This window comes from Ptychodera flava, chromosome 17 (genome assembly GCF_041260155.1).
Source record: "Ptychodera flava strain L36383 chromosome 17, AS_Pfla_20210202, whole genome shotgun sequence".
NCBI classification, from domain to species: Eukaryota; Metazoa; Hemichordata; class Enteropneusta; family Ptychoderidae; genus Ptychodera; species Ptychodera flava.
In genome coordinates, this window is record NC_091944.1 from 11,267,666 (window position 1) to 11,294,638 (window position 26,973).

Here is a 26,973-nt window from a genome sequence, read left to right on the forward strand (position 1 = left end):
GAATTTGAGCATTCTGTTTTCTAAGTAATAAATGCCTGCAATTTACATTTGTATGATGGGAACGTCGAATCCATCGTACGAAATCATTTAACATCTTTTTGACGAATGTTTTATGATGCTTAAAGTGCGTAATTGCGATACACTGGAATACTGTGTATGCTCAGTGCATTGGTTATCCAACTACCCAAGGTGACATTGACGTTTCGACGCTCTGCGCATACTCTGAACGGCTTATCACGTGGCGACCCTTGAGTCAAATAAGTAGTCGATTACCACATTTCTTAGCTTTCGACACTTCACTCTATATCTGTGCCAGTCCCGTCATATCAAACCGAGAAGAAAAGAAGTCAATTTCTATTGCTGTGAATGAGTCTTACGAAATTATCTGGGCGTTGCCCGCTTTGCTCTTTTCGGCTGCAAATACTCAGCTGGTTGAACGCTGATAGACGCATCCGTGTTGAAGATTAACAAGTTTGTCTTAACAAAATCTGCTGAAGACATCGGCGACGCCCACTCTACAAAGTCTTGGTCTCTGGTAACATCGTATTTTTAAAAAAGACGTACAGTTTTCTCTGCGCCTTTACCCAATCAGGTAAGACTTAACGCAATGTCTGCTGTGCAAGGTGCAAATGTTGTAGTTTTAAATGTACTGGTTTCTGTTTTTAAGTTGGTCTGAACAAAATTTAGTTTAATTCTTTTTTTCTATCGATGGTGTTGCGTTCAGAGGCAAAGCTTAAAAGTTGTACGGAAGGCATAGCATTTGAATGTAAAATTACGGCTTATTTTAGTCTCGATGTGTCGTTATGTTACAGTTGACAATGTGAAGAGCATAAATGTGACCAAACGCCATCGATGATGTGTCGTCTGCTGACAAATCGTGCGGTCATTTAATTCATTGTACACAACTTTAAACCGCACAATAATGTTGAACTTACTAGTAGAAGAAAATAGAAAAACAACCAGTCTATTTAGAAGAAAATAGAAAAAAAACCTTGAAAACTATTGTATCTCTACGTTTTCAAACATTTTAAGCGTATATTCTTTTTATACAACATATAATATATGATTCTTACGCCATGCTCAACTTGGCCGGCAAAGTGAAATATGTGTTTACTTTAGCTCGCCCAACCTAATTTTAAATCTCCAAACCTTAAACATTTTCCGGTTTTTAAATAGACCGACTTATTGCAAACTGTATATTTTCCTCAGGTCGTAGACTTTCAGAACAGACTTTAATCAAAAAGGGTCCTCATGATCCACCTGACTGATTCCTAGAAATAGAATGCACGTTACATGAAACAAACATATATTTTACTTGGCCTTGTCGATTTGAAGTTGAGTAAACATGCGTTACGTCACAATGCGTGTTGTCATGTGGTGTGTCAAGGCATTGTCGCTATACTTCACAGTTGCACCGAGAAACATGATAGAGTAATTTTGGTGACGAAGTTGAGACTATTAAGCATGAGGTGAAGATAAAAGTAGAGTGGAAAGTTGTAAGCTCCATGTGGGTAATTTAATCTAATATGTCTTCTCTGTATTTTCGTGAAGGAGAGACGCGTTATCATCGGTCGTCATGGCTTCGCAGGACAAGGAGTCCCAAACAGACGATGGCGGATCAAAGCAGGTGAAATGGGACGTGAGTGATGGAAAAGAAGGAGCGAAGAATGATACGATGGGAATTATAGAAGAAGATGAACGCGATCTTAGCTGCGGGTGGCTCGGGATACGACCGGATTGGTTGCAGCGATTTAACACTGCCCCGTGGCTAGCGGCGTCCGTCAGTTTCGTCATGTTTTCACAAGGAATCACCGTGAACGGCTTTGTCTACATCAACCTGTCGTCCGTAGAGAAACGATTCCGTCTGCCGAGCACGGCAACCGGTTCTCTCGTCAGCGTGTACGACTTGACGGTCACCCTCTTGATTATTTTCGTTTCTTATTTCGGCGCCACGCGAAATAAAGCCCGTATGATCAGCTTGGGAGCTCTGATAATAGGGCTTGGTTCCCTCCTGTGGGCAGTGCCCCATTTCACCACAGGTCCGTACCAGTATGATCAGGGATACGGAGAACAAGAGACGTTATGTCGGACCAATCAGAACGTCACAGAAAACACCAATTGTGATGAGAACTGGGAATCTCTTTCCTATTATTACATTGTATTTGTCGTCGCCCAGATCTTGCACGGCATTGGTGCCTCGCCGCTCTACACCATTGGATTTGCATACGTTGATGAGAACGTAGGGTACAGGCGGGCTGCTTGGTACACAGGTGATATAACGATACGTGATTTTGTTGTTATTATCTGTCGCTATCAGTTTTATCTGTAAAGTTGTGGTTGAAGGGAATCACGCCATGGTGCCATATTCGCGGCTTGTCGTTGATATGTGTCCGTTTGCGGCGTGAAAAATTAGACCAACTGATACCAAGTACACCAAAGAAAGTAGAAACAAATATCTCGAGAAAATTCAATTTATATTAAAGCTTTTCCATGACGTATCAATCTATGTTTTTTATGAACTAGTTTTTTTTTTTTTTTTGGATAAGGTCATACCATGTAAATTTACGTAACAGATTTACCCCGTTGACCCGTTAAACCTTTTAACACTCGGAATCTATGGCTGCTCACAGGGATTTTTGTTCATTAAAAAGGCTGAACTGTAAAATTTGTTAATTGAGACTTCTAGACTCTATTATGATGTTCTCCAGATGACGTTTTCTATGTCATTTGTCTTCTTTACAGGAGTATTGAGCGCATTTTCCATCTTTGGACCATGTGCTGGGTTCTTCATCGGCGCCATCTTTCTCACAATTTATACTGATATCGGTTTGCAAGACGAGTAAGTTGATGCGTTTCATCCAAATTAAAATTAATCTCAGTGTTCTCCACAGCTTCAAAAAAAATAAAAGAACAGCCAATTTACATAAATATGCGTAATTTGCATATTCTTTTGTTGTAAAAACATATTCTATTGTATAGTTATTAACATATAAATAGATTGTTCCCTTTTGGAGAACTCAACATTCCTGTGTTATCCTATGTCTATATATCTCTTGACGCCTTTTACATTTCCATATCCTCTCGATATACTATTTTTTGTCGTTCTGTTGTCCTGTGCAGATATAATTGATACATCTTAAACAATATATATATATATATATATATATATATATATATATATATATATATATATATACAAGTGTATATATATATATATATATATATATATATATATATATATATATATATATATTTATATTGTATATATATCCAGAAAAAACTTAAGTTAAGTGTAACCGTGTGTTACAATACAATTTAACTTTATGATTAAATTCTTTTATATTTTACATCATATCCTCATTAACCCAGAGTCACAATAACGTTGTCGGACCCTACCTGGGTTGGATGTTGGTGGGTTGGTTTTTTGCTTGGTGCCATTTTATGTTGGATATCCGCAATTCCAATGGGAGCGTTTCCAACTGAACTGCCAGGTAAACTACAACAGTCATTTCTTCGTATTTTCCACCAATGATGTTCAGAATTTATTCATCGGTAAATTCCTGATATAAGTATCACACTCTGGGAATAACGGAGAATGAGAGAGAGAGAGAGAGAGAGAGAGAGAGAGAGAGAGAGAGAGAGAGAGAGAGAGAGAGAGAGAGAGAGAGAGAGAGAGAGGAGAGTTTTACATGAATTTTCTGGCAATCATTTTGTCTCTATCTTCACGACCAGTTGTGAATAAGGACAATTCCGCTATAACTGAACATCTTTGTAATTGTATTGCATCACAGATACGAAAAATATCCAACACGAACGCCAATCACAAGCTCACTACAATGAAAAATCTGAATCGACCGTTACCAGGGCTGGATTTGGACAAAGTTGGCGAGATCTGCTGCCGGCGACGAAAGTTCTTCTGACCAACCCAACGTTTCTGATAATATGTCTGGTTAAAGCAAGTCTGACTTTCATAATTGGCGGGTTCACCCCATTCATCCCGAAATTTCTGGAAAATCAATTTGGTTTGAATACTGCAGCGGCCGCAGTTATACTCGGTGAGTAACTTAGATGTTTGAACATCATGGTCATCAAATTAGGCAACTTAAAGAAAATTTTTTGTTTGCCGTCCTTGGATTTTTGAAAAACCTACCAGCCAGCCAGGGAGAAAAACCAAAACACAGACAAAAGACACAAGTGTATTAACATAAGCTCAATTTCAATTTCGTTTCTTGTAGAAAAATGATATTTTTATTTGTAATAGTGTTAACATTGTGTTTGTTTTCTTAATCTTCTGTGAAAACCTGTCTGCACGCGGGCGGCAAACAAAGAATTTATTTTACGGCGCCTTAGTAGAATTTTCCGTGCTTGAATTTATCATGATTACATATGAGTTTGCTTACTGCAGAGTATAACTCCGCTACATTTAATAGTGCACAACTTGAATCTGTCTGTGTCATTTTCCTCAATCACTGAATTTATATTTTATTCTCATTTACAGGCGCGACGTCAATTCCCGGAGCCGCGGGAGGAACACTTATTGGCGGCTGGGTGATTAAAAAATTCAATTTGAAAATGAAAGGGGCTTTGAAATTTAGTCTTGGTATTGCATTTTGCACGCTGCTTCTATCACCGATCTTCTTCCTGCGTTGTCCAGAGCAACAGGTCGCTGGTGTTGTGGCGTCATATGACCTATCAGAGTAAGTTGCAACCATTTTTATCGTGTTTGCGTCGACTGAAACAAATATTTTACAGCCAACGAAATATTAATAGTTTGGACTTTGAATTTTAAATCTACCGCTTAAAGATAGATGACTGCCTACGGGAAGTGCAGGGTAAGCCAATTCCATTGGTTTATTTTTTTCATGCATTTTTATTTATTATTTTCATCAGCCTCTAGGCCCATAGAAACATAAAAGAATTCATATGTAGAAATACATGAACATGTCATATACTTGAAAGCTTCATAAAAAACTAGACACATGAGACGCCATTTTGAAAAATGTATTCAAAAAGTGGCGTCACTGTGTTGCATGTTTTAGTATTTCAAGATAAAATGGCAATACTATTCCTTTCAGTACAAAGGAACCTCGCCCGTTTTTTGTCAGGATAAAGTGTTTGTATCTAGACATTTTCATTCTCTTTATTTTTTAGAACTGGAAAACCCAGCACTGTTGACTTGAACAACACATGTAATAGCGAGTGCCAGTGCGCAGGTTCAGAGACTTTCTCTCCTGTCTGCGGTTCAAACGAATTGGTCTATTTCGATGCTTGCTATGCTGGTTGCTCAGATACCGTCACAGAAGATGATGTCAAGGCAAGTGATGATCAAATTAATACCATTTATTTCATATTTCTTCAGTCTGAAAAGTTATCATGTTTAATCAATCAATCATTGACTATTGTGTTCTCAAATCGATTGTGACTTAAAACTGACTAACGAAAGCGTAAAACATGATTTTCAAATACATTTTAATGAAATGTCCTGGTTTGTGCTTCTTGACTTAATCAACAAATCAAAAGCTCTCGTGACGGCGTTTCCTGACCAGACAAATGACAAACACAGCACTTACGTCGTTCAGCCATGAAGTGAAACATATATGCGGTTAAGTTATAACAATCACATAAGTTCACCTACTTTAGTAACATTTGAAAGCCTTCTCTGCTGTAATATAGAAAACGTGATTAATATAAATTTTAATATGACCAGATCTATGATTTCAGAGCACGTGTGTGGTGATAAAAGGAGAAGCTATTTTTATATTCACTTTTGTTTGTTTTGTTTTTTTTTTAATCATTAAACTTACAGTTGCATTAAAACTGATACTTAGGTGACAGTTGCAACATTTTCTTCGTCAAAAGTATTACTAAGGTAGTGTTCGCCTTGAAATCGAAAGTCTTAAACCTTTCTCATACTTCCCCAGGGAAACTTTCGACCATTCTTTTTTTAAAATCAAGAATAAAAATCGGGATCACCGCGCAAACTTTACCGATATTTGAAATTCAAGATGGCCATCATCTCTGTGCTAACTCTAGGGAGAACAACTAAATTTTCAATATTCAAAAAAATAAGCTGGTAAAAACTTAAGTTATTCAATGAGCTACAAAATTAGCCCCAACAAATGGTAGACCAAAATGTATTACTTACTCTGACGCATTCTACCTTAAGGTAGTATGCACCTCGAAAGTGAAAGACTTAAACGTTTGCTCTAACTTTCCTCAAGGAATCTTTCAATCATTCTCTTTCAAAATCAAGAATAAAAATAGGGGGTCACCGTGCAAAGTTTGGTACTAGAGAAACAAATTACCCAAGATTTACCGATATTAGAAATTCAAAATGGCCGCCATCCCTGTGTTAACTCTATGGAGAAAAATAAAAAATTTCGTATTTCGAAAAACTAAGCCGGTGAAAAGTTTTCTTTCATCAAGAGCTTTAAAATGAGCCCCCACATGTGGTATATCAGAAGAGAATTTTAAAGTTTAAGAGTCCGAATGTCTGTCCCCGAGGGGCAGTCTACCTTAATGAACTAAAACAACATTTTCACCTGATGCAAGTATTGTTTCACCAACTATAATATGAATTGTCAACATATTGAAGACTCTATCTCCAAGTAATGTTATAATACTAAAAGAACGTTGGTCTTCAATGATACATTGATTTGCTTGGTTTGTAGTCGAGTTGTCTTATTAAACATTGTCTTGAATATATTTGACTTTCAGAACTACTACAACTGTAGCTGCATAGATACCACTGACGGCAGTGCCGAGGCTGTTTATGGAAAATGCAGTGTTGACTGTTGGCAACTTCCTGTCTTCGCAGTGGCGTTTTTCTTCATTATGCTTCTCGGCTTTATGATCCAAGCTCCGTCAACCATTTTGACGCTACGGTAACTGACATACATTGACTTATAAGTTTGAACACCGAATGGTCTCTCAAAGAGATACAGTAGTTATGGCCAGATATCTGTGTTCTACTGAACACTTGAAGTTCTCTAAATGATAAGAGAATAAGGCTATCAGTATGCAGTGTATATGGCTTCGATGACGTAACTTTCTTGAAAGTTATGAGAATCAAATATCGATCATATGTTCAAAAATATTTGTTCATAACTTGAACTTCTGCAGTCAAAAAAAAACCGTGGCAACCAACATACATATTGCAAAACTCTATTCAAGAAGAAGCTGTATTTAGGATAAACCACGTTTTAAACTATCAGGTTAACTGGCCATCCCATTTATTAGCTCCGCTGTCAATGACGCAGAGCTTATCAGACAGGTGAATTGTCCGCCCGTCTTCCGTCAACATTCATCTTCTTCTCATTTCTTTGAAATTTAGTTTGCAGGTTCTCAAGGGTGGCTTTAGTCAGAGTTGTTAAAATTGTGGTACAATTTGCATATTTGTATTTCGAGGAAATGTTTCCCTTTTTTTGTAGAAAAAAATTTCTCTGAAACCGCTCGTCCCATTGCTCTGGTTTGTAGGGTTGACCCTATTCAGATTTAGTGAAAGTATGATAAAACTGCATAATTAAGTTTTGGAAAATTTTGCCGGTTTTGGTCAACCAAAACATTTGTCTGGACAGTTGAGCTATTGTTAAATGTTAGCACTCAGGCAAAGTGTTCCAGCGATGTACACTATATATAATCACGTTGAACTTTTCAAGCCATAATTATGCCCCACGTCCATCAGTATTCTCATAATTGACAAACCAGCCACGCTTATTATCTTTAATTATCTTAAATATCCAAGCAGAGCTATATCGGCCCGAGGTAGTTTTATTTATTTATTTATTTATTTATTTATTTATTTATTTATTTATTTATTTATTTATTTATTTATTTATTTATTTATTTATTTATTTATTTATTCATTCGTGTAGATGTGTCCCAGATTCCCAAAGAGCGTATGCATTAGGAATCTCGTCCATTATGTACAGAATACTCGGTAAGTAGCTGAAATAAGGAACATGCATGTAAACTGGCGCCAATCAAAAGACGTAGTAGATTAATGACCTCAGCGTTTTGCATCCTTCATGAGATGACAAAGCCTTGTTAGCATGATTTTCCCTTCTGATGACATCGAGGCTGTAATTCATCGTTACATTATTCCGGTGTTTATGAGCGCCGATTGACAATAATCTATTATCTTCTAAAGTTTCCGGTCTTTGGTAACGTTCACCTATAACGTAAATTCATTTTTGACAACCTTTTGCTCCAAAGAACTGACTGGTTAACTCTCGCACACCTTTGCATATTAAAAAGGAGCATGATAGAGCAAACAGACTGTATTATCAAAATAACCTGAGTCTGGCATCATTTGTTTTATCGCAATTTAGGTTCCATACCTGGTCCAATCATCGTTGGTCTGATCATCGACAGTTCCTGCACACTGTGGCAAGAAGTCTGTGACGAAAGGGGAACCTGTTGGGTTTACGACAATTTCGTTTTTGGACTAAAATTCTTCATCGTTGGTGCCACCATATTCGTAATCAATGTTATTCTGTTGATCGTCGCCATCGTCGTGTACAAACCGCCCCCTGGTGGCGAGGACGAAAAGCTGAGGAAAATGGGAATGTTGACTCTGGCGGAAACAAGAAACGATGGAAAGTGAAGCAACAAAGTCGGCAGCAATGACGCGTCAGACAAGCACTGCCGAGCTTCTATGATGATAACTCATGTTGACGTCGGGGTGAAAGGTCAACTTAAGATAGAATGCGCCTCGGGGACAGATATTCGGACTCTCAAACTTTTACAATTCTTTTCTGATCTACCACTTGTGGGGTTCATTTTAAAGCTCTTGGTGTAAGAAAACTTTTCACCGGCTTAGTTTTTCGAAATTTGAAAAATTTATTTTTCTCCATAGAGTTAACACAGGGATGGCGGCCATTTTGAATTTTAAATATCAGTAAATCTTGGGTTATTTATTTCTCTAGTACCAAAATTTGCACGGTGACCCCCAATTTTTATTCTTGATTTTGAAAGAGAATGGTTGAAAGATTCCTTGAGGAAAGTTTGAGCAAAAGTTTAAGTCTTTCACTTTCGAGGTGCATACTACCTTAAGGGAATAGGGGGTTATTCAATGACTGAGAAGGGGTGTAACTAATGGCAACGACTCATTAAGTAGAGTAGGAGTTGCTAACAACAGGAGAAAAGTTAAATTATTAAAAGAAGGTACACCGCAAAAAATTGTTCTTCAAAAATTAGTCAAAATAATTTTGAAACCGCAATGGCGATGAGCCATGGAAGCGGCGTTGTCTGCTTCACAATTACATTTTCAGGCAGAACGCGCTTCAGGAACAAATGCTAGGAATCTCAAACTTAAAAAACTAATCTATTGGTCTACAACATAATGTTTTGCGATTATTCAATCCAGTTGATATTTCCTCTGATGGCGCTGTACCCTTAGTATATGTAAAACCTGATTAGTAATATTTTAGTTCATTTGAGAGTCATTTTGGTAAACTTTTACGAGTTACAAATGATACGTGTTTGTATCTCTTCGGGTTATTAAACTAAATCAAACAAGATTCTTCGTGTTATCGAGATAAATTGAATTCAACCTTCGTGAGATGACAATGTCGAACGTGGACATTCCATTGCACTGCAACAATTAGACTTAGTTTTCTCCGATGCCGATAAGTTTGTCGTTAAAGATCAGAGTTCGGTAGCAAATGTATGTGTGCACCAGTATGAAACGCTATTTTACAAATAGAATACTGCCTCACCGTTTTCAAATCACTTTCCGTTACTATCGATATCTGTAACTTTCCCTGTTTTTAAGATCTGTGAGATGTGTATTCAGATTATTAAAATGTCTTGAATTGTACTCCGACATCCTAACGGCGTAGATGGCGCTCTGGTAAATACGACATCATAATGATCATTGTTTTCAAGTGACATAGAAACCAGCACAAAATAGAGCCTTAATGAGTCCCTGGATGTTGTGTCCCTAAACTGGTGACGTAACAGATGCTCTGTGCCTGAATTGATTACGTTGGCGCTTGTTGTCTTGGGTATATGATAATGTTTGTTGGAAGAATTACTTCTAACGTAGCGATGAAAAGTCAATATACTGAATCTTGCCCACGTCCAGCCAAGGCTAGCTTTGGCAATAACCTAAGTTTTCCGTCTGCCAAAACTTGCGTTTTCGTAAGACTTGCCTTTGATTAATTTCTTCTAAACCAAACAAATGACCAAGATCCACTGTACCATGGATGTAAAAAATAGATCCATGACTGTACGTAACAGTATCAGGCATCAATAGGTGAATTCTCACATTTACTGTAAGGTAAAGGTTGGCAACATTCTCCGGGATGTCGAAGGATATTACCAACACTATAGGCCAGGAATGTAAATCTACCGCAGTAGCCCGTACCTTTAATCACGGTCCCTCCACGGTCCGTCCACATGGACCGTGCTTCAATTTACAGACGCCGTTTAAGAAAGGGCATGTCACACTGTGACAGATACACGGTACGTTCTGCACACATCTGGGACATTACACGCCCCCTCCCCGCCATGTGCCCCTACTTAAACAACAATGGGATAAAGTTCATCTTTACAAGTGATGTACAATTCTGACACTGAAAAATTACGTATCTGGTCAGCATAGATAACCTCCATGACCGACCAGACTGTACTATTACAAAGCACCGATTTTATCTTCGAATAGCATTGAAGGCTTATAATTTCAGTAACAGATATTGTGAAATTTTGCTTTCACAAAATACAGTAACAATATATCTGTAAAGCAAGATTGGCAGATTGTCTGTCTATCATTCTTTGAGGGCGCGATTAACCAGTTGTAGTGTTTTGGTTTGGTTTTCCAAGGAACCAGCACAGACTGGTCAGCTTGTTTCAGAATGGACGACTCGTCATTGAGTGCATTCGCGATATCGCCCCTCCCCTCCTATACGTACACTGCACGGATGTCGGGTGATCCCTGCCCTTTAACATTCTAAAACAAATACGTACTGAACCAGTAATTGATTCAGTAGTACCATGCAAGCCTCGGCTTCGATAAACATTAACAAAAAAACACTATTTGTAATCTTCGGTACCGCAAGATAAAATCGTACGACCAGGAGATACACACTCAGGGTAATTTTTTGCGCGTGCGTAACTTGACTTCTGAATACAGATGTTTGCTGTGGGGAGTAGGTGACAAGGTGATCTAAACCTGGGACTGACACGGCTTCCATTGAAGGTAATATAATCATTTGGTAATATCGTCAGAGATTACGTAATGTTTTAGATAATCAAATTGACATTATTTTCTCGATAAATCTTTAATACGATCGATTCGATGCTCGGGTTGACTGGCGTGTTCGTTTGAATTTGAACAGTATCTGTTTTGCCTTCATAGTTGACACAAAGATGCATGCATTGGCTTGTCGCTAGGTTAGCCCCATTGTAAATTATAGGAGTTCGAAGTCGAGTGTTGCACGTTTAATGTAATGTGTACTGAACAAATAAAGTTTGCATATAAACTCACATTGGAGATAGGTACTGCTCTGACGGTAGTTCTAAATTTATTGTAAAATAGTTCCAAGTTGTTTTGATTGTGGTCCGTGTTACTTTGATTCATACTGCCATATCGATGCAATATTTGACTCGGCTGCTGATATCAAGCGATCGAAATCATAATGTATCGAACAGCAGTCACTCGAAAGTGACAGTGTACAGTTTGCATTGCAGAGACGATCACAAGATCAACGCAAACTCTTCCCATACTCTCTACTGTTTAGTCATGGTCATTTCATTAAATGCTGTCTGCAGCGGATAGATGGTCAGTACAGCTAACCACTTTACGATGAAAAATCACTTAATGAGTCGCGAGTTCAACACAGGTCGCTTGTGTTTGTCGAATGCCGGGCAAGGCCGCGTCCATAGTCCTTTGTGCGACGGTGAATATGCAAAAAGACGTCCATGTTTTTGATTTTTGATTTTTTATGTTTTTGTTTTTGGGGGTTTTCTTGGATACCAAGTGACACATAATACTACTGTACATTACTTGCATGTAGTGATAATGATTTTAAATTATTCACCAGAGAAATGCCTATTCATTTCACACAGCTGGATGTCAATATTTTGACTTGACCTGAAATAACCACAAACCATGTTTTCCATCGCGCTCTGCAGTCATTTTACAAAAATACTGATTTCAACTTCCTCAAGAAAGAATCTTTTTAATGAATTCCAAGTTATATAATCGTATAACTTAGCTTGTTATTGGTTAGATGGCAGAATTCGCTTGTCAACAATTAAAATGCTGTTTACGCATGTGCAGACATACTAGACAAGTAAATACAGCGTCTCCCAATATGCTTTGACATTAAAAACAAAAATAGTGAAAAATATCATCAAATTTTACAAGTCTTGCCCCTTAAATTTGTGCACTCTATAACTTTTAAAATGTGACAATTTAAAGAAAACCATGCATGAAGTGATTATTTTAACAACACTTGCCGAATAAATGCGTTGTTACTGTCTAGTTTTATCTGGGTTGCCCCTTAAAATAAATTTTCCATATCACTGACATGCTGTGTCCTTAGAACATTTTAACAGTCGCCCCTCTGCATCCGTCAACATGTTCTGACACATCCTTGGTGTTTAAATTTCATCGGCATCAGAAATTAACGTCAGACCGGTACAACCCCATTGATCTTTTTACAGTAAACACTCGAAGATTTTATCGAAGGAAACAGAGACTTTGTATCCAAACTTTTACAAAGTTCAACAAGTACACAAGAAGATAACAAGTTCAACCCTGAGGACGAGGACACTAATTACTACTAACCATTGTATTGGCGTTATACATCAACTGTTGCCCGGGTTCGCCCTTTGCCCGTTCTTTTTTATTTTGTTATTTTTTTTTATTCAATCCATCATCCAATATCATTCAATAAGCACTGCCCAATTACCCAAATGCCCAGATGAAGTACCAATCACCCACCACCCAATGGAGCAATGAGGAGTAAAGTGCCTTGCTCAGGGGTGCTGGAGTCTCGAACTCACCATCCCTAAACAGTGAGTCAGTTACTCTGAACTTAACTGGTCTCGGAATCACCATCCTCTGATAATGAGACCCGGGTACCTTAACCACTGCCCCACGGCGCCTCCCAACGCCACCGTGTATTCCCATGTTACCCTTGGATCTTTACCATAATTAATAATATATCAACTAACATACACATTCTATCTATTCATCTATTTTCTTCTCTTTAGCCACAGTCCCTCCATTCTCTTGTGCTTTAGTCACGTCAATCAATTTGTTGAAAACACTGACAATTAACATGTTGTTATTTTACCAGAGTTACCAAAGCTAACAAACAAAACAATGACTGACGCCAAGTATAGGGAAACCTCGTCCCAGCAAAATGGGGACATTGCTGTCGGAGATGACAAGTCTGAATCCGGTGCAAAAGGTCAGGATGCAACCGACTCGAGTATCAAAGAGATGGCGATGATGGCCGAAGAAGAGTCACACACTTGCGGCTGGTTTGGCATACGCCCTCAGTGGCTGCAGCGGTTCAACAGTCCGGGATACCTGGCGGCGGCAATCAGTTCACTGATGTTTGTGCAAGGCATCATAGTCAATGGATTTGTATTCATCAATTTATCGTCTGTGGAAACACGCTTTGGACTCCCCAGCACCGCAACCGGTTTCCTAGTCAGCGCGTATGATTTGACAGTCGTCGTTCTCATAATTTTTGTGTCCTACTTTGGCGCCACTCGAAACAAACCCCGGATGCTGGGCGTCGGGGCAATTATCATGGGATTCGGCGCGTTATTGTGGACGATGCCGCATTTTACAACAGGACTTTACGAATATGACACCGGTGGCGGCGGTGAAACCTTGTGTCGTGCGGGTGAAAATATAACAGATTCACGTGACTGTGAAGAAGGCTGGGAATCACTAGCTTATTACTGGTTCGCTTTCCTGTTCGCGCAAATCTTATTGGGCATTGGGGCATCTCCGATTTACACAGTTGGATATGCCTATATGGACGAAAACGTTGGTAATCGGACATCTTCTTGGTACACAGGTAAATTACATCTATTGATAATGTTCAGTTTGTTTTACTTTTGCTTTTTTGTCTCCGCCCATAGCAGTTTTGATTCTTCGTTCATTTTGGGATAAAAAATACTAAATTACTAAGTTCTCAGTAATTTAACGAAGAGAGTCTTTTCTGTGTCCATTCATTTATTCCTCATCATTTCCGTCCGTCCATCTGTCTGTCTGTTTGTCTGTACGTCTAAACGTCCTCTGCCTGTCCGCTTCTGGTCTTGTGCGACAATCAATTGATTTAACAGTCTACCCATTCTGACGAAAAGCTCTATGTCCTTCCAAAAGTGACCCTGTCTTTCTCATTCTTGATCGTATTTTCTTCTTGCACAAGTCGATGAAGGCAATTTTCGCATGTCTTCAAGTGTTTCCCTAGTGCTTTGATCTTCGCGAGTTTTTCTCTTATAAGTAAAATGTATTTCTGAGCACGTTTTTTTATTTGAAGTATATGTATCCCACACTTATTTAATCTGGCTATAGCCTTAGAATACCCTTTCTTTAAGCAACCTCAGTGCCAAAGAATGACGTAAACTACTTATATTATTCACAATACGTACAGGTATTTTGGCAACTTTTTCTATCCTTGGCCCATGCACGGGATTTCTCGTCGGTGCAGTCTTCCTTGGAATATACGTAGATCCAAAGGTTGCCGATGAGTAAGTATTCAATATCTCTGCTCTGTTGCCATTGTTCAGTTATATGGCACGATCTACTCTATGGTTTTTCTATACGCAATAGTGAACGGTGCTGGAATGATCAATGAGACAGTTTCGATGATGATGATGATGATGATGATGATGATGATGATGATGATGACGGCAACGACGACGACGACAACGGTGATATTAATTATGGTGGTGGTGTTGGTGACAAGAAGATGATGACTATAACTATGACAACATGATGATGATGATGATGATGATGATGATGATGATGATGATGATGATGATGATGATGACGAATTTGTTTTTCAGAGTAACGATAACTCCTTCTGATCCAGCCTGGGTCGGTGCCTGGTGGCTCGGCTTCTTCATATCATGGATACTTGCCTGGCTGGTAGCAATTCCGGTTGGTGCATTTCCCACCGTCTTACCAGGTCAGACTTATCTTTGAAATCTCAATCTCAGATTCCAAAACTCCGAGATGACTTGTAGGCGCATTTGTGTTCAAATTCGAAAAGTCTCTTTAAGTTATTTTTATTCATGGTGTCCTTCTGTCTGTTTGTTACCAAATGTTCGTTTCGACTGTCATAGTATGATCATTCAATACGGTAATAACTATGTATCGATAGATAAAGATATTTCTTTAATTTTTTGATGTAGAGCAATAATGTAAATCTGTCGATTCACCTGAGAGAAAACGACTGGTCGCTTCTTTAGTTACCTCCCAGATAAAGAAAGTCGAGATAAAATTTCGGACTTTTTCGTAGTAGCCACAAGTTGCGAACACAAAAAAGTGTTGTTCGTTAACTGGATAGGCAGTATAGGTTTAGACTGGACTTTCTCATGACAATAAATTACTTCAAACCTAGATGGAACAATACATCGTATGAAAGCTCACTGTTTATTTTCCGACAACACGTATATGATTAGTGAAGGGAGTTATAGCTCCCTGAGTCAGAAAAGAAGATCGGCATTTCAATTGCATCGGTCCTTGGGATTTAAATTTCTCGCATGCAGCCTCACATTTATGCTTCTCAGACAGAAATACGGTCGTTGATATAGTTCGTTCTAAATATTTCCAGGGAACGAGGAGGTTCAAAAGCAACGTGAGTGCCAGGCGCATCACAATGAAAGCGTTGAATCGACAGTAGCTAGAGCAGATTTCGGACGAGGATGGAAAGACTTGTGGCCGGCCACCAAAGTGTTAGTGAGAAATCCCACATTCATGATGGTCTGTCTCACTAAAGCTCTCTTGATGTTTATCATCGGCGGATTCACGCCTTTCGTTCCGAAATTTTTAGAGAATCAATTTGGTTTGACTTCATCGGGTGCAGCCTTATTGTTAGGTGAGTAAGAAATGAAATTAAAGGCTGCCCTTGATAAGTTCAGTTTTATTTTTGTCTGTCAACCGTTGTAATTTCAGTTGTTTTTTACTGTCTGTCAACCATCAGGCCTATATTATATCGAACGTTGAGGATCCTGCTTGTGAACAATCTACTTTCTCGGTGGCCCTGTGAGCTCACATATGGGCTCATATTTCTCACCGTGGAACATATTCCCTAAGTATTGTGTAAAACGAGTTACACATCGAGAACAGACTGCATCGTGGTCAAAATATTAGGTTAGATACAATAAAGAGGAAGCTTCTGCATGTAAGACCCCCGTAATATTTCCAATAACGCTTATGTTTACACTTTGACTGACTCAACGTGGTTCAAAAATTCTCTCTATCAAAATTGATTAGGTAAACGAGAGGATGGATTGCAAATTACACTGCGCATGTTACATAGATCAGAGGATCATGGGTAATATTCTTTACACTGTCATTGTAGGTGCAACATCGATACCTGGTGCCGCTGGTGGTACTCTCCTCGGAGGATGGGTGCTCAAGAGATTTAACTTAAAAGTGAAGGGAATGCTGAAATTTTCAATTGGCACTGGCGTGATCACGCTGTGCCTTACGCCGATGTTTATGCTACGCTGTCCTGAAAATCAGGTAGCTGGCGTGGTGACCCCGTATGACCCAGGGGAGTAAGTCGCACTTGTGTTTTGCTTGTGTTTGTCTCTTTTCAGTCCATACCCGAGTCATTGACATCACCCGGAGCAATATCTTCCATGATACATCACAGGCTAGTTGGCCATATACGTACACATGGGATGGGTATTTAGAAAGCTAAGAAAGCAATGAAAGCAGCACATATTCACTGAGAGACACAGCGGCAAGTATAGAGGTATATACGTGGGCAGACAGACAGAGAGACGGACGAACAGATAGACAGCTTGTATCGTCTTGATTAATGATCAGGCTGATAGGCCTAATCCTATTTTATTTATGTACAGGCATGTGATAAAAACGGAATGTAATACCGGAACCGAATGATACAAATTGAACACCTTTGTCATTGATGTATAATTCAATGCGTGTATACTAACATTTTCTGATTCAATTCTGAACAGGGGAATACTCAATTTCGAAATATTTAATTCCAGTGTTACATTTCAGATTTTATCGCATGCCCAATCAACAAACTTGATTATAACCGTCTGTCGTCGTCCCTTTCTCGTATTTAGACAAATTGTTGGATGGACATAAAGAACAGACACGTCTTAAATCAAATATGCGAAATTTCTCTGCTTCTGCATTTTGTAAGAAATTTCAGATGAGGGTTTGTTTGTTTTGCTTCTCGGAAAATCAATGCAAGAAGTGATATCATTTGATGTTGCTTCCGTACAGGGTAGGTCAGCCGGATCCCGTTAATTTGACGCATGCGTGCAACGTTGACTGTCAGTGCGCGGGAACAGAAACATACCAACCAGTGTGTGGCGCAAATGACTTGGTTTATTTTGACGCTTGTTACGCCGGATGCAAGAATACTCCAGATAGTGGAAAGGCAAGTTTAAAATACTCTCTTTTTTACAGGGCCATTGATAAATGTCACATGGTGTCAGTGGATTTCACAACAACATCATTTTTGCCAGCGTATACAAACGATTGAAACAAAACAAAATATCATCACAGAGGCACTATTTTAAACAAAGTTTCACTTTTTTATTTTAAGGCGTGGGTAAACAAGAGGATGTATTTATAATCGGTGAAATATATCAAGAATGTGAAATCTTAAACTTCTTAAGAAAGGTGCAGTGTCTCTTTCCATTACAACTTTACTCTGATAACAATGAACCTGATCTAATGAATCAGCAGGGTGATTCAATGATTCTGATCTACTTAATCAATTAATCTGTTTCACTTTAGCATATTTATTTCCGTTAATTGATACTTGAGAACCAATAGCTACATACTCTAAAAGAAAGAACATCAAGCCGATACACAATACAAGATGCATCACATCTGAAATATCTTTTAGACTTACTACAACTGTAGCTGCATTGATACAGACACTGTTGGTGGTGAATCGCCGGAAGCAGAGTCTGGTTACTGTTCGAGCGACTGCTGGCAACTTCCGGTCTTTGCTGTGCTTTTCTTCTTCGTAATGTTACTTGGATTCATGCTTATGGCACCAAATACAGTCCTCAGTTTGAGGTAAGTTTGAATCATTGTGTGTTTTGATAATCGATATCACTGCGGGTTGTGTTGCCTACAGAATATTTATTTCCTAACAAAGACGATTCTGCTCCAGCATTGAATCACAGGGTCGACTCTTAAATTTTGCTTCAAAGAAGTCGATTTTATACGTTTGTCGAAGTTTTACACGATGTTTTATTTTATTGTATTCCTCCAATCCTTTTACAGATGTGTTCCTGATTCACAGCGGGCGTATGGTCTTGGTATTGGTTCCATCATCTATCGTCTGCTCGGTAGGTGTTTTCCTCTACAACATTCGACCGTTTGAATTTGACAAATGGATAATAATGAATAAAAAATATATAGATAACCGAATAAATTGGAGGCCTTTTACCTTTTATCTTTCAAATCGATTCATTTAAGCATGATTTAATCTCTCCTCCTCAATATTTAATTCGATAAACTTGGTGTCCGGACATAGACGATGACCAATTGTTGAGTATATACCTCTAACATCCGGATGAATGACAATAGATTTTTCTACTAGATCTTTCTAGTCGTGCTAACCTCTACCAGCTGTTTGTCGACTTTAAAACCTCTGATTGTTACCTACTGACAGCTGATTAACCGTGGGCCGAGTAGATGCATGCCATTCTGATTTGTGATGCGTATGCTTTTATCGAAAAATACTAATAAAGAAACACAAAAACGTCAAAACATGTATAACTAAATACTAAACTGTAAATCAAAAATAAATTTTAATTCATGTAAATTTTAATTCATGGCCATGGATAATTGAATGATTTTGAAATGATAGAAAGTATTGACATCTGAAAAACAATAACTACATCTCGTTTTCAATCAAATGGTACTCATTGAAATCTTGTAAAACCATCACTGAGACTACATACAACTATACTGACTTTATTCGATTCATTATCATGGACGCAACTATGTTCTCTTTTCAAGAGAGGATAGTCAGAACATGTTTTTACAATGCTTGTGGTGACAGTAATATCATTGTAGTATAATATTGTAATTCAATTAATAATATTTTACTGATGTCTTGACAAGAAAAATCCAAGTAGCAAGAAGAGTTAGTAGTCGACATTTATTTTCTTTTCTCGTTTTATTTCTAAGCTAGCCACTCATTGTTATTCAAATTTCAGGCAGTGTACCAGGCCCAATCGTCATCGGAGCTATCGTGGACAGTTCGTGCTTGACGTGGCAAGAAATATGCGACGAACGAGGCAGCTGCTGGATCTACGATAACTACATGTTCGCGTTAAAATTCTTCGTCATCGCAGCTGTTGGGTTTTTTCTGGCATTACTACTGATCGTTTTGACTTTGGTAGTTTACAAAGCTCCCCCGGAAGACGCCGAGAATGAAAAGGAAAACGCAGCGAACGAGCCAAAAGATGGGGCACGTCACGCCCTCAACAAACTATGGAAGAGGAAACCAAAAAGGCGGTTATGCAGCGCGAAACAAGTTCAATATCACTTTTAGGATACACCAAGCGCGATCCAGAAGAGCTAAAAACCTCATAAACCTTTTTTAATTCAAATGAAAACAGTAAAATGATGTCAATTTAGGACTACAAAATCTGTAGTATCAGTTCAACGTTTTAGGTATAGCCTACATAAATCAAAGTTTTTACTGCTAAATTGAATGAATACTGGTCATTTTACTGAATGTAATGAATGAATTTATAAACTAGATCCCACGAAAGAGGGTCTGGAAATATCGACAGTTCACGATAAGCATGATAAGACACAGTCTACTGCATGGGGACTATAAATAACGTATGGAGAGAATAGTGTCGATTTTGATAGTAATTTGGTATTTTGGTTTTGTGTCGACTAATATACACCGTAATTTAGTGTTTTGCGGAACGTACCAAGGCAGGAATCGTATAGGTCGTAAATACAGCTTCGATAATTACAACTTGCTTCATGATGGTTGTTGACAATTATATTAAAGGCAGATTTTTACCAGATTTAATTCCTCACAAATTGATCAACTTAACACGACTTTCAAAGGAGAACAAATGATTGAAATCAAATAAACAGTTGATGTCAACGCACTTCCCAGCCGAAGATCTCTGCCTTTAAAAAGTCCACGAGTCACAAGAGTGATGAATTGTTTACATAAGGCCTAAAAAAAAAAATTGTGTGTTTCCGGTAACCCGACCTACCCTAGTTCAAACCCCCCGACCCTAAACTTTTTTTTGGACGTTGAAAACAAATCCCGCGAGATTGGCTGGGAAAAGTTTTAAATCACGCGTGATTTCATGAGTCATTAAACAACAATAGCGACTGCTTGTGCAAGCGTGTTTTCCGTAACATGTGAGAAATGCGATCAAGTTCAAGAAAAAATGTAAAAGTGTGAGAGGCTCCCCACCTAACCACCCAAAATGTTTTTGTGTCGAGTTTGTGTTTATTCGTTTCAAAAATGTGTTCCTATATTCTTATCAGATTTTTTGTGTTAATGAAAATGTTTGTTTCACCTCGGATATTTGTAGGGAAGTTTGGATTAGGCCCCTAGTGTGTACGGTAATGTTTTGTTGTGTGTGGGAAAAGCTTATGGCGATTGTAAAAAGTGTGAAAGAGGCTCCCCACCTAACTATCCAAAATGTTTTTGTGTCGAGTTTGTGTTTGATTCGTTTCAAAAATGTGTTCCTACATTTTTATCCGATTTTTTGTGTTAATGAAAATGTTTGTTTCGCCTCGGATATTTGTAGGGAAGTTTGGATTAGTGTGTACGGTAATGTTTTGTTTGTGTGGGGAAAGCTTATGGCGAGACGCAGCCGGACCTATGGTGTTACAAAGTTGATGAGTGGCCCTTTGACGCTTGCGTTTCGAAACCCGAGTGTGGTTTCTCATCAGTCGCAATGTAGATTCTTTCGTTAGTTTGTGTTTTTGTTTTTAATGTATTTTAGTGGTCTTGCTCTTCGAATAGCGAGGCAAGAATATCAATGTTTGGGTCTCATTGTGAGTCCGTTTGGTGGTCTGGTTTGTTTTGTTTTTGTTTCTTTACTTCTGTAAATTTTGTTTGACTAGTGTGTCTTTTAGGTTTTTGTTTCTCTTGTAAGCAATGATTGGTGATTCTGGGAATAGATTCCTTATAGTGTTGAGTCCTTCTCCAGTTCAGCCCAATGTTTCAAAAGACTTCCCTTAAGATCTTTTGTTTTTATGTAAGGGCTGTATGTTGTACTGAAGATGAGTTTGTTTGTTGCTTCTTTACGTGTACTTGTAAAGTTTGTTAGTGTATTACGAATACTGTGGTTTATTTTTTCTGTTATATTCGTGATTTCATTGTTTTTGTATTCTCTGTCGAGTAGTTTGTTTCTAAAGAAAGCGACTTTTTTAGTAAAGTCGTCATTGTTGTTTCAAGTGCGAGCGTATCTAAGGATTTCACCTTTGATAAAGCCATTAAATGTTGCTGTCGGGTGACACGATTCTCTATGTAGAAATTGGAATGTGTCTGTTGGTTTAATATGTGTTTTGATGTCGAGGATATTTTCTTTGTGGTATCTTGCACCTTTGAAAATTACTACATCTAGGAATGTAATTTCTTGTGTTGAGTTTTCGTATGAAAACTTAAAGGTTGGGTGCATTGTGTGGATTTTTGAGTGAAGTTAGTGAGTTCGGTTTGTGTTCCAGAAAGATTGCAAAGACACCATCTCTGAATCTTTTGCAGAAGTGAATGTTGTTGTGGTTGTTTACGATTATTGTCTTTTCAAGTTCATGAAAAGCAATGTCTGCTATCTCTGGCGAGGCATTCGATCCCATGCTGCAGCCCCGGGTTTGGCGGAAATATTGCTTGTTAAATTCAAAACTGTTGTGTTTTAGAATTAGTGAAAGCATTTCTATTAAGTCTTCCGTGGGTGGTTTTTTGATGCCGTAATTTGTTTGAAGCGAGGTTTGTGAGTTTAATGTTTCACTGACTAGCCGAATCGCTTCGTCGTGAATTGTGTTTGTGTCCATCGACACCACGTCGAGTGTTACAAGAAATGCATGTTGGGGGAAATTTGTTTTTTCTATTTCTTGTATGAAGTTTGTTGTGTCTTTTATATTTGACGGTTGTTGCTGGACCAGTGGTTTTATGAATAATCCAGGAATTCTGAAATTCTGTTAGTGGGACCGGAGCAGCCACTAAATATTGGTCTCCCTGCAAACGTTGAGTTTTCAGGCGGCGATTTGTGAATTTTAGGCAATAAGTACCAATGGGGGGTACGGATTTTTATGTTTTTTGGATCGAGATACTTATAAGTATCATGGTCGATGTGTTTGTTCTCGTACATTTTGTTTAATAGTTCGTGTACTTTGTTTACTGTTTGTTCTGTGTCGTCACTGTCTAGTTGTGTATAATACTGAGTGTTGCGTAATTGTCTTTTGCATTCGTGTATGTAATCTTTTGTGTTGACAATGACGATGCCTTGACCCTTGTCGAAGGGTATTAAAACTTTCACATTTTCTTTTTTGTAGAGAAAAAAAAATTACCAAAAAAAAAATTTTTTTTCCTACCTACCTACCCTATTTCTGAAGAGCATGTTACAGGAAACACACAATTTTTTTTTTTGGCCTAACGAAGTTTTGTTATTGTTTTTGTTGACAAGTGGCGATTAATTTCAGGGAGATGATATGCTAAGCATATTATCCTGTCCACTCTCTAGGGTCTCTAGGGTCTATGTCCTGTCGTAAGGAAGACCACGGTGAGCAGTCCATAGACAACACAGAGTTTCAGAAAGATGTCCAAATTACACCCGCAAGCCTCTTTGAATATTGAAAAAAGAATCACTAGTCTCATAAATAGCTGATTATCCTGATTACTCATCGTCTAATTTGTGACTTGAGAATTGATAAATACGTGGCATAAAGATAACATGTTTTGATTTATCATTTACAGACACTGAGTTTGCCGAGAAAACATTCAAAAATGTAGTGACTGAAATATGTAGGGTTCCAACGCAATGTGACTGCCTACAACACATGGCACATTTTCTTTGAAAAAAAATTATTCCAACAAATACAAAATAAAACAAATCTGCATAATTGTGAATCTGTTAAGCGTTTGGACAATATTGCAGTGCAATTTGTATGAAAAAAATCAGTCATTTAACTAAAAAGATCATCATATAAATTCATTCAGGATGCATCCTTCTTCACGTCTTACAAGGCTTGAAAACCTTGTGATGAAACCCTCAGGTTTGTTCATCATATTATAGGTGAAATATAATGTATGTATTCATCCATGAGGAAAGATAACTTTTTAATTGCACAACATAAGATTGAAAGGCAACTTAATCCATTCACGAATAACTGAATTTCGAATATTCCAAACTATGTATTTTACAAAGGAAGTAATACAGTAAATAATGTCAGATGTTGCATTATTATCATTTTCGATTCCTGCAATTGCTAATCCTTTGATATTGATATTGTTATTAAAGTGGTGTTTTCTGACGAAGAAAGAAATACATTTCTGCCAGATTTCTTCTACATATTTACACTGAAATAAGATGTGTTCCGGTGTTTCTTCTTGGCAAACAAATATGGTATTTTCCATCACTTAAATTAAAGTTTTGGCCAAGCTTTCTGTGAGTAGGCCTTTATGAAATATGTTCCAATTTAAATCATTTACTGAAGTGCTAAAATCGCTGTTGAATTAAGACGACTGCATAAAGTAGCTTTGCAATTGTCAGTGAGACTTAGATTCTCAGCCGATTTTTGACAAATTTGACCTTTGACTTTATGCCATTTCTTATCAACTAATTTCCAATAAAATGACTTGGTTTTGACATCGCTTTTTGTCAGACCATAATTCTCAAAGTCTAAAATATCATGATAGTTTCTTGGAATCTGTGATAGAATTGATGAGCGTTCATACTCTGTCTTGATTTCCTCTTGCACGTGTCTATTTGTACCTCTTATTTGTACCTCCTCTATTTTTGCAATTATTTCTCTTTGTTCAAGCCAGTCATTTCTGTTATCATTCCAGATGTCTTTAAGCCTTAATATTCTATGATGTAATATTCTACTCTTTTTTTATTCTTTATATTTTCATTTTACCACACAATTTCACGAAGAAGATTGTGTTTATATGTTGATAAATTCACCCATGTAAATCCAAGTGACTTCCAGGTATTCAATATATATTCCCGTACACCATTGGAATTCGGTAGTTGTTGACTTTGAAATAGAGATGGAGATAGTGATAATCACTAATCAGTTTATTTTCAAACTTTTGCAATGAAATACTTTGATCAGCTGACCCGTTTAGGGGTCTCCTTATCTGGATTTTTCTCACATAATTTCATAACCAACTCTAATTTCAGTGCATTAATTTTTTCTTCAATTTCGACAACTTTTTTGCCACAGTCATCATATCTTCGAATGAAAATGCGCGCTTAACATATCGTTTTCCTCTCGAAATAAATTTCATAATTGACTATTTGATTCATTAATTACTGCTTTAGGTACGTGATCAAATGATGCCAGGTACCATAATTTAGATGCAACCAGCATATTAGCTACTATTGCCCTGCCTTTAAAGGCATGCAGATTTCTAGTATTCCAGATCTTAAGGCAATTCGTAAATTTCCATCACTGTTTTTGAGTTTTCTCCAGCTGTGTTACTGTTTCCAAACCAAACTCCCAAAATCTGTAAAAATCTTGTTAAAGGCACATTAAACAACAAAGGTCATTACACAGCGCCATCTATGGTGTCGTAATCTTGTTACTTTTATCTGTATGACCTGAGAAGACAGTCTTTATGAATGTTTCAAACTGTTATTAATATTGTGACGAATGCCGCAACGATCTTAGAAGTAAATATTTTTTCTTTAAAACCCGAAGAATACTGTTCTTTTATAAGTATTTTATCGAGAAACAGTTATACACTTTCGGACAGAGATTGCAGCGTCTTGACAATCCAAGACAGTATTTTTGAGTTGTTTTCGTTTCATTTTTTTTTACCATTAATGTATTTTAAATTTCAAAAATGTCTTTTAGTTTGTTTCCATATGTACTTTCCACGTTCATATCGCCCAGTCTTTCAAAGTGTTGAGATATATCAATTTTTTTATATACTTTTTCTTTCAAATAAACGTATGGAATCTATGAAGTTATAAATCATTTTGAATGTCATGGTATCACTCATATTGGACTTTGTGGAGGTGAAAAACATTTTATGTTAAGGAAGTATGCGCCTCGAAAGTGAAAGACTTAAACATTTGCTCAAACTTTCCTCAATGAAACTTTCAATAATTATTGTACTATATGAAAATAAAAATACGACGTCAACGTGCAAAGTTTGGTAACAGAACTTAAAAATCACCAACAATTTATAGATTTTTGAAATTCAAAAGGTCCGTCAGCACTGCATCAATTCTATAGGGGAAAAATGAAATTTTCAATTTCTGAAAAACTAAGACGCACGGTAAAAATGTTTCTTACTTCAAGAGCTTTAAAGCTCCATAAGCTGTATCTTTTGGCTATTTAATCAGAACTTTTTTGTGGTTTCCCCACTCTTCCTGCATTGAATCCCTAAACTGTAATTTAATGCCAAGTATTTAGCATATCAACACAACCTATATGAGTATAATCTCCATTGTGATTGTTGAAAATTGTATTCAAGTCCGGACTCGAATTCATTTGTAACAATAAACAATGATCACTACACACATATAAGCTGTATTGACAAAAAGAATACTGGAAATTTCAGCATGACAAAAAGATTAGGGTCAGACACGGTATAGTTGATATACAAAGCAGAATTGAAAAACTTGCCACAAGTTACAGCTTATGTACCTTTAAACTGAGCCCACGCAAGTGGTAGATCAGAAACACTGTTCAAACTTGAGAGTCTACCTTCATGTAGCCGACTTTCACTGATTATTTGGTGAGATAGTCAAGAATACACCCAAGCTAAATTGTGTTCAAGGAGTGATTTGTGTCTATTTGGTATGCAAAGGAAAGTTTTCAAACTATTATCCAAACTTTCGAATTTTACACCTACTTTGTATTTTACTATTGGCTACCATGAGCTGGGTGGGACGTAGAAGACGCGCTGGACGATGCCTTTATCTGACTTCGTTGAAAGTTTGAAAGCAGCGTGGTGTAAAGATAATTTTTGCGAGAGAATGCATCATACTCTCTGTGTAAGACATATAGTGTTATTCAATAGAAAAACACGGTGTAGTACATTAATAGATGTAAATTCAGCTAGAAAACAGTGGTGAAATCAACTCTATAACATCGACGTAAGCAAAGGGTTCTGGATATAGAAAAGGTAGGACTATAGGGTTTTTCACTTGTCATTAAAAAAGAGAACAGTTTTGTAAATATGTAGAATAGTGTACAGTATGGACCGATTTAAACTTGTATCGGTCAGATTACTAGAAAAGCACACAATCTGCTTTACAGGATGCCAGTTTTCTGCATCTTTCATTTTTTACAGCGTTTGCTTCCAAGCACACAAGTTTAGATGCAAGTGCGCCTCATTTTTTTCAAGCCAAACCTATCGTATAGTGCTCCAATGGGTAATCGTACACGATGTTCATCAACACCCGATAACTATGGTCATTGCTTTACATTTCGATGCTACCTACATGAAACCCGTATCCCCGTGATATACCCGTATAATTTCAGCTTTAGAAGATATGCGAAAATATCAATTCACAATAAGCCGATAGAATCGAGTTAAAACAGGCTGGCCTTACCAA

General features: G+C 37.6%; 1 protein-coding gene across 1 annotated transcript; it reads left to right on the forward strand.

The window, feature by feature from the left end:
* Positions 1–216: 216 nt before the first annotated feature.
* On the forward strand, positions 217–19,971 carry LOC139115403 (solute carrier organic anion transporter family member 4C1-like). Its single transcript, XM_070677489.1, has 14 exons — positions 217–592; positions 1,552–2,270; positions 2,743–2,839; positions 3,370–3,491; positions 3,792–4,055; positions 4,499–4,697; positions 5,152–5,314; positions 6,718–6,884; positions 7,875–7,941; positions 16,565–16,755; positions 17,459–17,615; positions 18,090–18,265; positions 18,476–18,540; positions 19,417–19,971. The coding sequence occupies exons 2-14, from the start codon at positions 1,577–1,579 to the stop codon at positions 19,752–19,754; spliced, it is 2,700 nt and encodes an 899-aa protein (XP_070533590.1). The 5' UTR covers positions 217–592; positions 1,552–1,576; the 3' UTR covers positions 19,755–19,971.
* The last annotated feature ends 7,002 nt before the right edge of the window (positions 19,972–26,973 follow it).

What these genes read in the sequence shown, in the direction of transcription:
- LOC139115403 (XM_070677489.1), top strand. Translation starts at nt 1,577, where the DNA reads ATGGCTTCGCAGGACAAGGAGTCCCAAACAGACGATGGCGGATCAAAG. An exon ending in ATACTCCAGATAGTGGAAAG is followed by an intron (nt 17,616 to 18,089) that starts GCAAGTTTAAAA and finishes AATATCTTTTAG; the next exon opens with ACTTACTACAACTGTAGCTG. An exon ending in CATCATCTATCGTCTGCTCG is followed by an intron (nt 18,541 to 19,416) that starts GTAGGTGTTTTC and finishes TTCAAATTTCAG; the next exon opens with GCAGTGTACCAGGCCCAATC.